The 14,729-nt window shown below is 45.3% G+C and overlaps 1 protein-coding gene across 1 annotated transcript in view; it reads left to right on the plus strand.

Moving 5' to 3' along the window:
• Window positions 1-14,729, plus strand: part of CFAP47 (cilia and flagella associated protein 47) — a 680,893-nt gene that overhangs the window by 402,220 nt on the left and 263,944 nt on the right. Inside the window, exon 49 of the mRNA XM_050936444.1 lies at window positions 1,045-1,156. Coding sequence (XP_050792401.1) covers window positions 1,045-1,156 — 112 coding nt within the window. The remainder of the gene's footprint in view (window positions 1-1,044; window positions 1,157-14,729) is intronic.

Here is a 14,729-nt window from a genome sequence, read left to right on the forward strand (position 1 = left end):
CAAGTGATGAGGTTTAAATTAGCTATTACCACTCAAGAAAGAGATCTCAGAGTCATTGTGGATAGTTCTCCAAAAACATCTGCTCAATGCACAGCAGCAGTCAAAAAAAGCTAACAATGTTAGGAACCATTTGGAAAGGAATAGATAAGAAGATAAAAAATATCATAATGCCACCATATAAATACATGGTATGCCCACCTCATTGTTCTGGTACTAGGGGCTAATTTGGCCCCAGGCTGCTGGTCCAGCAGTCTGGCTTCCAGCAAATATGCCATGGAAAGCAAAGGACAGATTTTAGAAAAGTTAGAGGGAAAATCAAGGAGGTTTGTCAAATTCAAATAAAAGTTTGTGTTTCCAAATCCATTATGAACACTAGACTTAATTTTTCAGTGACTCTTGGCTGTGAGCAAACTTTGCAGTATGGTCTCTGTGAGCTTGTACTTTTGTACAAATAATTATGGTCTGCAAAGTTAATATCTGTGTAAAAAAAATCTTTTGCTATTTCAGTTCTTATTCAATTAATTGCCTTTCCACCTAAGTTATAGACACATAACATCAAAAACATACTACTGCTTATTTTTTACATAATGCATAAGTAGCCAGAATGAATATTAACACAACACTATTTAAAATGTTCCTTAATACATTTAGTATGTAATGTTCTTTACACCTATTTTTGTTCTCAGGAAAATGTATTTAAAAGACTGAAAGCCTGATTCTTTCCTTACCCTTAAGTAGTCCCATTGATTGACTTAATGATTTAATGCTAAATAACTTCAGTAGTGGCCTGTTACTTTCTGTATGTGATGCTAGTTCTTATATTGTGCATATTCCTTCCACTTTACAGTCAACCAAAGACTGTGTGGAAGGAGTAGGATTTATACCTCCTTTGTAATGCCCTTTGAGATCTGATAATTAGAAGTGCTGTATAAGAGCAGGTATTATAATTATTATTACTTACAATGTTGTTTATACCTTATGTTACTTTTCAGAGCCGTTAGAAAGGATGTATTTGATTTTTCTGTGTGCAATCTGTCTTCCTAGGTGACTTCAGATCTTCCAATGGTGGCTGGTACTCCAGACCTCACTGTAGAAGCTGATGACACAGCCACTTACACTCTGAATGTATCTGCATGGAAACGAGGAATATTTAAAGGTTAAAAAAAGTTCAGTTTTTATACTGTCATTTTTATAATAATAATAAACAAGTACAAATCTATAAACCAGCCTTCTCTCCATAAACCACACTTAGGTTAGTTTGAATAGCATTATCTAAATATTAGGGCTGTCAAGTGTTTAAAAAAAGTAATCATGATTAATCGCACTGTTAATAATAGAATAACATTTCTTTAAATATTTTTGGACGTTTTCTACATTTTCAAATATATTTATTTCCATTACAACACAGAATATAAAGTATACAGTGCTCACTTTGTATTTATTTTTGAAACAAATATTTGCACTGTAAAAATCAAAAGAAATAGTACATTTCAATTAACCTAATAAAAGTACTGTAGTGGAATCTTTTTATCATGAAAGTTGAACTTTCAAATGTAGAATTATGTACAAAAAAAAACTGCATTCAAAAATAAAACAATGTAAAACTTTACAGCCTGCAAGTCTTCTCAATCCTACTTCAGCCATTCACTCAGACAAACAAGTTTGGTTACTGTGACAGATCCAAACCAATGGGGTACAGGAGACTGGTAGAGGGCAAATATACTGGTCACTGGATGAGTAGTTTTCTGTTCCCTGAGTGACCAGAGCAGGGGCTGCACTAGAGTAATCAGGAACCTGCTAGAACCAATTAACACAGACAGGCTGATTAGAACACCTGCAGCCAATCAAGGCAGGCTAATCAGGGCACCTGGGTTTAAAAAGGAGCTCACTCCAGTCAGGTGAGGGGGAGCCAAAGGAGAGGAAGTGCGTGTGAGGAGCTGGGAGCAAGAGGTACAAGGAGCTGAGAGTGAGGTGTGCTGCTAGAGGACTAAGGAGTACAAGCATTATCAGACAGCAGGAGGAAGGTCCTGTGGTGAGGATAAAGACGGTATTTGGAGGAGGCCATGGGGAAGTAGCCCAGGGAGTTGTAGCTGTCATGCAGCTGTTATAGAAGGCACTATAGACAGCTGCAACCCACAGGGCCCTGGGCTGGAACCCAGAGTAGAGAGCGGGCCCGGGTTCCCCCCAAACCTCCCAACTCCTGATCAGACCCAGGAGAAGTTGACCCAGACTGTGGGGAAGGTCACTGAGATGAGCAAATCTGCCAAATAAGCGCAGGACCCACCAAGGTAGAGGAGGAACTTTGTCACATTACATTTGTAAGAGATAATGATGCCTACTTCTTGTTTACAATGTCACCTGAAAGTGAGAACAGGTGTTCGCATGGCACTGTTGTAAGTGGCATCACAAGATATTTACGTGCCAGATGTGCTAAAGATTCATATGTCCCTTCATGCTTCAACCACCATTTCAGAGGACATGCTGATGACGGGTTCTGCTTGATAACAATCCAAAGCAGAGCAGACCGATGCATGTTCATTTTCATCATCTGAGTCAGATACCACTAGTGGAAGGCTGATTATTTATTTTTTATTTTGGTTGGTTTGGGTTCTGTAGTTTCTGCATCGGAGTGTTGCTCTTTTAAGACTTCTGAAAGCATGCTGCACACCTTGTCCCACTCGGATTTTGGACGGCATTTCAGATTCTTTTACCTTGGGTCGAGTGCTGTAGCTATTCTTTGTGTTTTGTCTAATCGGCAGTGACAGTGTTTGTAAATCAAACAACATATACTGGGTCATCATCTAAGACTGCTATAACATGAAATATATGGTAGAATGCAGGTAAAACAGAGCAGGGGACATACAATTCTCCCCCAAGAAATTCAGTGACAAATTTAATTAATGCATTTTTTTTATGGAATGGTGGCTGAAACATGAATATTTAGCATATCTGGCATGTAGATACCTTGCAAAGCCAGCTACAAAAGTGCCATGAGAATGCCTGTTCTTGCTTTCAGGTGACATTGTAAATAAGAAGCAGGCAGCAGTATCTCCCGTGAATGTAAACAAACTTGTTTGTCAGTGATTGGCTGAACAAGAAGTAGGACTGAGTGGACTTGTAGGCTCTAAAGTTTTACATTGTTTTGTTTTTGAGTGCAGTTATGTAATAAAAAAAGTACATTTGTAAGTTACACTTTCACGATAGAGATTGCATTATAATGCTTGTATGAGGTGAATTGCAAAATACCATTCCTTTTGTTTTTTACAGTGCAAATATTTATAATAAAAATAATATAAAGTGAGCACTGTACACTTTGTATTCTGTGTTGTAATAGAAATCAATATATTTGAAAATGTAGAAAAGCAGCCAAAAAAATTAATAAATTTCCATTGGTATTCTATTAACAGTGCAATTAATCACAATTAATATTTTTAACTGCAGTTAATTTTTTTGAGTTAATCACGTGAGTTAACTGCGATTAATGGACAGCCCTACTAAGTATGTCTGTATCCTGTCTCTTACCTACTTATTGTGTTCTGAGCAAGCGAATACACTTTTCTCAGCCTGTGTACCTTGCTGAATGAGACAAGGATTTCTACAGAGCCCTGTCTCATTGTATATATGCCAGTGAATATTTTATGTGCAAGGAACACTATGTTTTCAATGTAATAGAAAAGGAGCCAGAGTGCCGCCCCTTGGAAAGTGCCATGTCAAGCACATGCTAGTTACATACTTTTAAGTGTTTGCAGGATCGGAGCCTAGTTTTCCAAAGAAAATTGGATACATGTAGACTTAATAACATTACTGGCACCAAAGAATTAAAAGCAGAGCCCTGAGTCTGCTCTTGTCCTGTAATCTAAGACACCATTTCTCTGAGTTACAAAAGATGGAAAGAGCCCTTGCTCTTCAGTCTGGGCAGGGTAGAAATAGAGTGTGCTAGTGACTCCATGCATTGAAACACAATGGTTCAATTATTTCTTTGATAACTGGGAAGTGCCCTGTTTTGTGCTGATAAAGACTTGGATGTCTAAAATTAATTTTACTGTCAAACGATTTAGCTTCAGTATGTACTGAATACTAGTATTTTATTGTAAGTCATTAACACTGACTATTGTTTACTTTTAACTGCAGAAGAACAGAAGGCCAAATTCCCATTTTTTCCTTTGGGAAGGGACTTTTTCTTTAGAAGAATAAGTGACAATTATTTTAAAAAGTGGATCTGACTTCAGTGTTAACCAGCTGAGTAGTAGCAATTGTAAATAATATTAGAATGCCATAGTAATGGTCAGTTCTTCTTTGAGTGATTGCTCATATCAATTCCAATTAGGTGTACATGCACTGCGTGCACGTTCGTCAGAAGATTTTTACCCTAGCAACACTCGGTGGGTCGGCTGGATCGCCCCCTGGAGTGGCGCCGTTATGGTGATAGATATATACCCCTGCAGACCCAATGGCCACTCAGTTCCTTCTTACCACACTGTCAGTCATTGGAACAGTGGAGTGCGGCTTAGCTGATCTCCACTTCCCTAGCCTGCTTGTCGTTCTTTACTAACAGTTGTGTATATAGTTCCATTTTAACAGTTTTAGTTAGTTTTAGTCATTTGTATATATAGTTCGTGTGTATAGTTGCAAGCGGATTGTGGATTAGCCCCTTCTCTCCACCTGGTACCGGGGCTCATGCCCGGGTCACCGGGATTCAAACCGTGCTCAGCGTGCCAAAAGCCGATGCCAACGGGAGATCCCCACGACTCCTGCCTTAAGTGCCTCGGGAAATCCCATCTCCCAGACAAGTGCCAGATCTGTAAGGCCTTTAAGCCAAGGACGAAGGAGGAGTGGGACTTTCGTCTCAAGCAGCTCCTAATGGAGGCAGCTCTTAGTCCAGCGCCCTCGGCACCGAGCGCTGAACAGTCTACATCAGGGAGAAGCGCTCTTTCGGCTTTGGATCTCCCCGGTACCGTAAAGGCCCCCTGGCACCGACCGTCACCAGCACCGGTGTCGGCTCGGCACTTGCTCCCTGTCCCCGCGGGTCAGAAAGCAGCATGATGCTCCCGCTGCTTCAGTGCCATCCGCACCGCAGTTGGAGCACCCGCCTAAGTTGGATCGCCCAGCACCGACACCTGCCGCAGCACTGCTAACTTCAGCACAGTCAATTCCGGTCCTGCAAGGGCCATCGAGTCCAGTGCCTGAAAGCTCCCCGACTCACGCTGTGGTCGAGCTCACTATCCCGTCTACCCCAGAGACATTTTCCATGGCGAGGGATTTAATTGCAGTGACGGAGACCACACTGCCTCAACTCCTGGCACTGCCAGTGCGGGTCATTCAGTCTATTGGCAAGCCTGCCCTGCTGAGGCTGCCCTCCGTCGGCACCGCTGAGAGACACCGATCAAGATCTCGGTCCCGCAGGCGTTCTCGGTCCCCGTTGCCAATCCCGGTCCCGACGCCGCTCGCAGTCCCAGCACCACTCTCCATAGCAGTACCGGTTGCACTCGCAGCACCGCTCAGAGTCCTGTTCGCCTGCCCTGTATTCCCGGTACCGATCCGGCTCCCGGCACCACGCACCTCACAGCCATTCCAGGTGAAGAGCTTCGAGATCCCGGTTGATCTCCTGGCACCGTTACGGTCGAAGGTCCCGGTCTCATTCCCGGTACCGTTACAGCTCACTGTACCGCTCTCTGGTACCATCCCAAGAAAGACCCACTACAGACATGGCTCCTCCTCAAGGTTTCTCAGCACCTCCTTAGCCGTCGAGACATACCTCAGTATCATCTCATGCTGGCAGCGCTTCTTATGCACAGGACCATGACTCAGATGTGCCCAGCCGTGTGTTCCAGGAGAGACAAGGCCACGAGCAAGGTCCCCATCAGTGGTCATTCTGGACACCTTGGGCATACCACCAAGCCCAACGTGCTCCCCCAGAAGCACCACGATCCGTGCCATCAGAACACCAGGTGCCAGAGGCAATCATAAGCCGCCCCCCTCCTGCGGGTATGGATGAGGCTTCCGTTCCACTGACAGACACCCAAGCCCCACCTGGGCTTGACACTGCCCAAGGACAAGAGCCCCCACAGGACCTTCTTGTCCCTGGCCTCTCCTCTTCCTCCTCTCCAGATGAGGCGGTGGCTGGGGCATCCTCCTTCGGCACTCCCCCAATTGACCTGAGGGCTCATCAGGACCTTCTGAAACAGGTGGCTCAGAACATAAAACTTCAGGTGGAAGAGGTCCCGGAAATAGAGGACCCAGTTGTGGACCTTTTATCAGCTGACACCCCCACAAGAGTGGCCCTGCCTTTTATTTGAACTATTCAGGCGAATGCCAATACCATCTGGCAATCCCCAGCCTCCATCCTGCCCACAGCCAGGGAAGTAGAGCAGAAGTACATGGTACCCTCTAAAGGGTACGAGTATCTGTACGTGCACCCTGCTCCCTAGTCATACAATCGGTTAACAAAAGGGAGCACCATGGCCAGCAGGCTCCTGCTCCAAAGTCTAAGGAGGCTAGGCACATGGACTTATTGGGCCGCAAAGTATACTCTTCTGGAGGCCTCCAACTTAGGGTGGCAAACCAACAAGCCCTACTCAGTCACTACAACTACAATACCTGGGTGGCGATGGGGAAATTCACGGAGCTAGTTCCCCAAGACTCATGCCAGGAGTTTGCAGCCCTCTTGGAGGAAGGAAAGAAGGTGGCGAGAACTTCTCTCCAAGCCTCACTGGATGCAGCCAACTCCACATCCAGGACTCTGGCTTCAAGAGTGGCCATGAGGAGAATATCATGGCTTCAGGTGTCCGGCCTTCCACCTGAGTTACTGCAAACCCTACAAGACTTGCCCTTTGAAGGCCAAGGGCTATTTTCCGAAAAGACTGAACCTAGGCTGCAAAGCCTAAAGGATAACAGGGTTATCATGCGCTCCCTGGGATGCACACCCCGGTGACCCAGCACAGGTCCTTCCGTCCTCAGCCTCACCGCTCTTACCCCTCGCCTAGGCCGCGACAGAAGGCGCGGCTGGGGGAATCGCAGAAGGCAATCTGGGCCCCGAGGGGGTCAAAATCAGGGCCTCCCCAAACCACCTGCAGGACCCAAACTGAACTTTTGAAGAGACGCCTGAGGACAATGCACCAGTTGTTTCCCAGGATCCTCTTCCACCCTTCTACAACTGCCTCTCCTATTTCCTCCCTGCGTGGTCCCAGCTAACATCGGATCATTGGGTCATACACACAGTGGAATTGGGATACCACCTTCAGTTTGTTTTGCCCCCACCTTCCCAGCCCCCCTCCTTCTCCCTCTTCAGGGACCCCTCTCCCGAGCAATTCCTCTTTCAAGAGGTACGGACGCTCCTCACCATGGGAGCTATAGAGGAGGTACCGGAAGACTTGAGGGGCAAGGGATTTTATTCCTGTACTTCCTAATCCCTAAGGCAAAGGGAGGTCTAAGACCAATCCTAGACCTGCGAGTACTCAACAAGTTCATGATAAAGTTGAAGTTCCGCATGGTATCCCTAGGGACCATTATCCCGTCATTGGATCCTGGAGACTGGTATGCTGCCCTCGATATGAAGGACACATATTTCCACATTGCAGTGTACCCACCACACAGATGGTACCTCTGTTTTGTGGTCAACCATCAACATTTTCAATTTACGGTCCTTCCATTCGGCCTTTCTACGGCCCCATGAGTATTCACAAAATTCATGGCTGTAGTCGCCGCCTCCCTCCGTCGTCGTCGGGTGCACGTCTTCCCGTATCTCGATGATTGGCTCATTTGAGGGACCTCCGAGATGCAAGTGAGCCGTCATGTGGGCATCGTCAAAGATCTCTTCAGGTGACTAGGCCTGATGATCAATATAGAGAAGTCCACTCTCGTTCCCACACAGAGAATAGACTTCATTGGGGCAATCCTGGACTCCAATCTTGCCAGAGCCTGCCTACCACAGCCTCGTTTTCAGGCGATGGTAACAATTATTCAGGGCCTCCAAAACTTCCCAACAACCTTGGCTCACACTTGTCTCGGCCTCCTAGGCCACATGGCTGCCTGCACCTTCATGACCAAACACGCCAGGCTGTGCCTCTGTCCACTTCAAACTTGGCTCACCTTGGTATATCAACTGGGCCGAGACAGCCTGGACATGATCCTCATGATTCCCACGAGCATCCTAGGCTCCCTAGACTGGTGGCTGACTCCCACCCTGGTCTATGCAGAGATGCCATTCCACCCACCTCAACCTTAGAAGGCCCTAACCACAGACCGTCATCTCTGGGTTGGGGTGCCCACCTCGAGGGTCTCCGCACTCAAAGCCTTTGGTCTGTTCAAGAACTAACCTTACACATCAATGTGCGGGAGCTGAGGGCGGTTTGCCTCGCGTGCCAGGTGTTTCGAGAGCGTCTCCAAGGCCGTTGTGTCTCAGTGTTCACGGACAACACAACGGCCATGTTTTATATAAACAAGCAGGGTGGAGCACGCTCCTCCCTCCTTTGTCAGGAAGCCATTCAGCTCTGAGACTTTTGCATAACCCACTCGATCGATCTGGTAGCGTCCTTTCTCCCAGGAGTTCAGAACACACTGGCGAATCACTTCAGCAGATCCTTCCTGTCTCACGAGTGGTCGATTCGTCCGGACATCATCCATTCTGTTTTCCGGAAGTGGGGCTTTCCCCACATACACCTCTTCGTCTCTCACGCGAATTGGAAGTGCCACGTGTTCTGCTCCTTCCAGGGTCACTCCCTGGGCTCCCTTTCAGACGCATTCCTGATACTGTGGACGAACCATCTTCTCTATGCCTTTCCACCGTTCCCGCTGGTCCACAGGGTCCTGCTTAAGTTCCACAGAGACAGGACCCACCTGCTCATGATCGCTCCAGCCTGGCTGAGACAGCACTGGTACACCATGTTATTCGACCTGTCGGTGGCCAACCCAATTCCCCTACCACTCTGCTGGGATCTCATAACTCAGGACTACGGCAGACTTCACCACCCAGACCTACAGTCTCTTCACCTCACAGCATAGTTGCTGCTTGGTTAAGCCAGTCTGAGTTACGTGCTCTGCCTTGATACAGCACATACTCCTAGGTAGTAGGAAACCTTCCACTAGGTTGACATATCTGGCCAAGTGGAAGCGTTTCTCCTGCTGGTCCGCTCAGCGTAACGCTATTCCCACCCAGGTAACAGTTCTTACAGTCTTGGACTGCCTCTGGTCCCTGAAACAACATGGCCTAGCGGTTTCTTCAATAAAGGTGCATTTGGCGGCCATCTCTGCCTTCCATCCAGGGGAGAGTGGCCGTTCGGTCTTCTCTCACCCATGGTTTCGAGGTTCCTCAAGGGCTTGGAACGTTTGTACCCACAGGTCCGATGCCCCACCCCAACTTGGGATGTCAATCTAGTTTTAGCCAAGCTTATGGGTGCTCCCTTCGAGCTGCTAGCCATCTGCACGCTGCTGTACCTGTCTTGGAAGACAGCATTCCTCGTAGCCATTACATCAGCAAGACGAGTCTCCGAACTTCGGGCTCTCACTGTGGACCCCCCCGTATACAGTGTTTCACAAGGACAAGGTACAGCTGTGACCACAGCCGGCCTTCCTCCCTAAAGTGGTATTGGCCTTCCATATCAATCAAGACATCTTCCTTCTGGTCGTCTTCCCGAAGAAGCACTTATCGCGCCGGGAACAGCAGCTGCACTCTCTAGACGTCCGTAGGGCTCTCACTTTTTATATTGATCGAACAAAGCCCTTTCGGAATACACCCCAACTCTTCGTTGCGTTGGCAGAACGAATGAAGGGCTTACCTGTCTCCTCCCAGAGGATTTCATCTTGTGTGACATCGTGTATCCGTATCTGCTATGGCTTGTCTCACGTTCCTATGAGCCACCTTACCGTTCATTCTACTAGAGCTCAAGCTTCATCTGCTGCCTTCCTGGCACATGTACCCATCCAGGAGATATGTCGTGCAGCTACCTGGTCCTCTGTTCACATTTTTGTGTCACATTACGCATTGGTACAACAGTCCAGGGATGACGCGGCATTTGGCTTAGCAGTTCTACATTCTGCGACATCTCACTCCGACCCCATTGCCTAGGTAAGGCTTGGGAGTGTCCTAATTGGAATCGATATGAACAATCACTTGAAGAAGAAAAGACGGTTACTCATCTTTGTAACTGTTGTTCTTCGAGATGTGTTGCTCATATCCATTCCAAACCTGCCCTCCTTCCCCTCTGTCAGAGTAGCCGGCAAGAAGGAACTGAGGGGCCGTTGGATCGGCAGGGGTATATATCTAGCGCCATAATGGCACCACTCCAGGGGCGACCCAGCCGACCTACTGAGTGTTGCTAGGGTAAAAATCTTCCGACGAACGTGCACATGGCGCACGCACTCCTAATTGGAATCGATATGAGCAACACATCTCGAAGAACAACAGTTACAAAAATGAGTAACCGTCTTTTCTCTACTAACTATAATCTGAAACATGTAGTTACAGAAGTGACTGTAGAAATTTCTCTTTCAAGTATTGGCAACACAGATTCACTTCTCCCTCAGGGTATGCATACTCATATGGCACCATTTCACAACCCATTGTGAAGTAATGACTTTTTTAGCTTTTTGTGTGATCCTAAGAGATCTGAATGTTTGATATGAGTTACTTAATGAGCTGTGGACCCAACTCCACCTAAGTTCTTTTATGACTATCTCAGCAGTGAGTACAAAGTCATGAGTTCTTTCTCTCTGCTTTGTGTGGCAGAGAAAGAGGTGTTTAGTATTGTTTATTTTTTATTTATTTAATTTTATTTTATTTTAAAAGTCTGCCTATTTAGATGGGCATGAGAAAGGATGGTATTATGGTTAAGGCAGTAGAATACTGCCCTGGAGAACTGGATTCTATTCCTGCCTCTGTGACAGAGTTCCTATGTGATGCTGGGCAAGTCACGCAAACCAACATTTTCACAGGTAGCCACCATGTGCTCCTTATTTTCAGAGGCCATGTCTATATTATGTGCTAGATCGACAGGCAGCGATCGATCCAGTGGGGGTCGATTTATTGCGTTAGTCTAGATGTGAAAAATCGACCACTGAGCACTCTCCCATCAACTCCAATACTCCATTGTAGCGAGAAGCGTAGGCAGAGTCGACAAGGGAACGTTAGCCGTCGACTTACCACAGTGAAGACACCGCACGCAGTAAGTAGATCTAAGTACGTCAACTTCAGCAACGTTGTTGATGTAGCTGAAGTTGTGTAACTTAGATCGATTCCCCCTCCACCCCCTCAGTGTACACCAGGTCTGAGTACCCAACCTGAAACACTTTGCAGAGGGGCTGACTGCTCGTAACTGCAACCAAGGTAAATGGGAGATCTGCTCTAAACGTATAAAGTGCTATAAAATACTAAGTAGTCCAAAAATCAGGAACTAGGCATCTCAAACTGGGCACCCAGAATTATTTGATGCTTATGACAATTTTGGCTTTAATCTCTGTGTCTCAATTCTTCATGTGTAAAATGGGCATAGTAGTATGTTGTCCACTCACAGCAGGGTTTTTTGTTGGAGATATACCTATCTCCTAGAACTGAAAGAGACCTCGAAAGGCCATCAAGTCCAGCCCCCTGCCTTCACTGGCAGGACCAAGTACTGATTTTTGCCCCAGATCCTTAAGTGACCCTCTCAAGGATTGAACTCACAATCCTGGGTTTAGCAGGCCAATGCTCAAACCACTGAGCTATCCCTCCCCCCGAATGGTGTTATGAAAATAAATTCGTTAACTTTTGTAAAGAATTAAGATACTACAATGAGAGCACCATTAAAAAGCCCATGAGGAAATTAATAATTCTGGATTCAGTACAGCATTTGGATGTGTTGAAAATAAGGTGTGGGGCTATACACTGAATGATGAGGATAAAAATAAATATTGAACAGCGACTCATTGAGTGCCCCTGTTGATCCTCTGGAAAAATACTATGTAATTAAAAGTATCATAATGCATCTGCACAAGCAACCTTAATTCTAGTATTTTGTAACCTAAAGGCGCTTCACTTTGCAACCTTCATATTCTTTTAATGTAGTGAGATAGACCCAGGCCAGTTGGGAACAGCAGAGTAGTAGAAGGGAGATATACTGGCCACTGGATAAGCAGTTTTCTGTTCCCTGAGAGACAAGAGCAAGGGCTGTTCCAGGCTAATGAGAACACCTGACTCCAATTAACCCACTAAGAGTCAGGTGAGGCTGTTAAGCACCTGACTCCAATTAAGGCCCCTCTGATGCTATAAAAGGGCTCACTCCAGTCTGGCCAGAGAGAGCCACGGGAGAGGAAGTGCATGTGAGGAACTGGGAGCAAGAGGTGTGCAAGAAGCTGAGAGTGAGTAGGCATATTGCTGAATGACTGAGAAGTACAAGTGTTATCAGACATCAGGAGAAGGTCTGGTGGTGAGGACAAAGAAGATGTTGGGAGAAGGCCATGAGGAAGTAGCCCAGGGAGTTGTAGCTGTCGCACAACTGTACCAGAAGGCACTCTAGACAGCTGCAGTCCACAGGGCCCTGGGCTGGAACCCGGAGTAGAGGGCTGGCCTGGGTTCCCCCCAAACCTCCCAAATCAAACACAGGAGGAATTGACCTGGACTGTGGCTTCTACCAGAGGGGAAGGTCTCTGGGCTGTTTCCTGACCCAGAGGGTGAATCTGTGAGGTGGGTAAATCCACCAATAAGCACAGGACCCACCAAGGTAGAAGAAGAACTCTGTCACAGTAGTTCTTACGTAATTTTAAAATATATTTTGCAGTTTATTCTTGATTTGAAGTGCTTCTTATGATATAAACTGCTGTTCTGAGCAAAAGGAGTTCAGTTTCCTTTTACATTCAAACATCCTTTTTTCCGGGTGTATTGTGTTACATATGAAATTGCAATGGTAAAATGACATTTCTTGTGTTTTCCAGGTTCCTATTTTTATATTATTGGCCTGGAAAGGGACACAGTTTAAAAGTCAGTCCTTTCAGGCATTGATCATTCTTAAAAGATCTCTTTGGAAATATTCTAAGATTGGGCTAAGATTATATACTCTACTCTAATTACTTTTAGTCATAGACTTGCCTTAATGTAGAAATAAGACTTAATAACCAGTTCGTACAATGTTCTGGCTCCAGAGAGAAGTCCCCCGTGATCCATTCCTAAGTAATAGATTAACTTCATTTAGATTTTATAAAGTGATTTCCAAATATTCTTTTCTAAAGTATTAAATAGTTATTGCACAGAATGAGTAATGGTGTTTTCGTTGAAGTTCCCCTTTAAAGTATGTCCCATAAAAAGGCCTAGAAGGGCTAAGAATACTATTAGGAACACACCCAACCCTAATATTTGAAGATTCCTTGTGCAAAGATGCTGGCATTTGATCTGCTCATCTTTTTCTCAGGATTAGGCCTTCCACAAGCAGATAGAGGCTATTATTCCTCCAGAGTGGCTGAGGACAAACATTTTTTTTCTCACTGGAATGGCTGTGCTAAGCAGTATAGATTGCAGTTCATCACACCATAAAGTGCTGTGTTAGTGGACATTCATCACCGATTACATTTCCTTTAGTGCACTCTGGTAGATACGGCAGGCAACTTCATTTCCATCTCCTATTTTGCACACTGTCTCAACTTACTGGTGAAGGAGTTCTCTTGAGGGCACTTCGTAGTGACCAAAGTCCTAACAATAGGCCAAAAGTTCTGCACCTATTTCATCTAGCCTTTCACGATACCTCATTATCTGAGACCTTTACTTGCATATCAACTTCCTTGCCACCAGCTGCAATAGAACATTGGTCTAGAATTCTACACTTCACTCTTTGGATGAACATCACACACCATACTGTGCTTCTAACTGACTGGGACTGTATGTTTGACACCCCTATGCTGTAGTCATCAACATATGTAACTACTTCTCCATGGGGAATATGGAGCAACTTGCCTTCATTAAAACAAACACCTGCTTCAGCCCAATAAACAAATGTTACAACGTGCCTGCAAAGAGAAAAAGGGAAGAAAAGCATATCGAGGAGGAGAGGATATGAAGTGATTGTTAGAACATTAATAACAAATATGTGCTCCATGTGGAAACCTGCCATTGATTATCTTTATATGTGTGCCAAATACATGCAGTTTTTCTTCTGGAGATCATTCTGTTTCTGTTAGATTATAAGAAAAAGGCCACAGATAGAAAAAGAGAGAGACAGGCAGACAGATTTTGCTAGTATTGGCACTTGGGAGACTAATCGTACAGAAAATAGACTAGCTGCAGAATTGCCAATCCACTTGTTATCAACTGTACTCTTTCCCCTCTTTCTTTCAGTTGTCTTCCCCTCTCTTGCATTTGATTGTACAGCTGTGTTCAGTGGTATCTTTTGTATTCATATAAGATCTGCAATTGTGTGGGTGGGAGTGGGCCCATTTTCTAATTTTATTTAGCATCCTTAGTTTATTTTTATGTATTTTGAAAGCATGTGTAAATTTAGTGGGAAGTCATTTTATGTTATTACCTTGAACATCTATACCCTACTTTAGGAAGAGGGTGGTATATTTGCCTACCCTAACAAGCTAAGCCACATCAGGGCTCCTTTTGGAAGAAAACAGGAGCTCTGACACCATATAAATAATTCATGAAGAGGATGCTAATGCTGTCAGAATGCTATAGTTTATGTACATTGTTGGTTTAGCAGTATTTCCCTTCAGTATTTCCCCATTGTGTGAGGCTGCTGTATGACACCCTTTAGAGTTAATGATTT

Source organism: Gopherus flavomarginatus, chromosome 1 (genome assembly GCF_025201925.1).
Source record: "Gopherus flavomarginatus isolate rGopFla2 chromosome 1, rGopFla2.mat.asm, whole genome shotgun sequence".
In the NCBI taxonomy this organism is placed as follows: domain Eukaryota; kingdom Metazoa; phylum Chordata; order Testudines; family Testudinidae; genus Gopherus; species Gopherus flavomarginatus.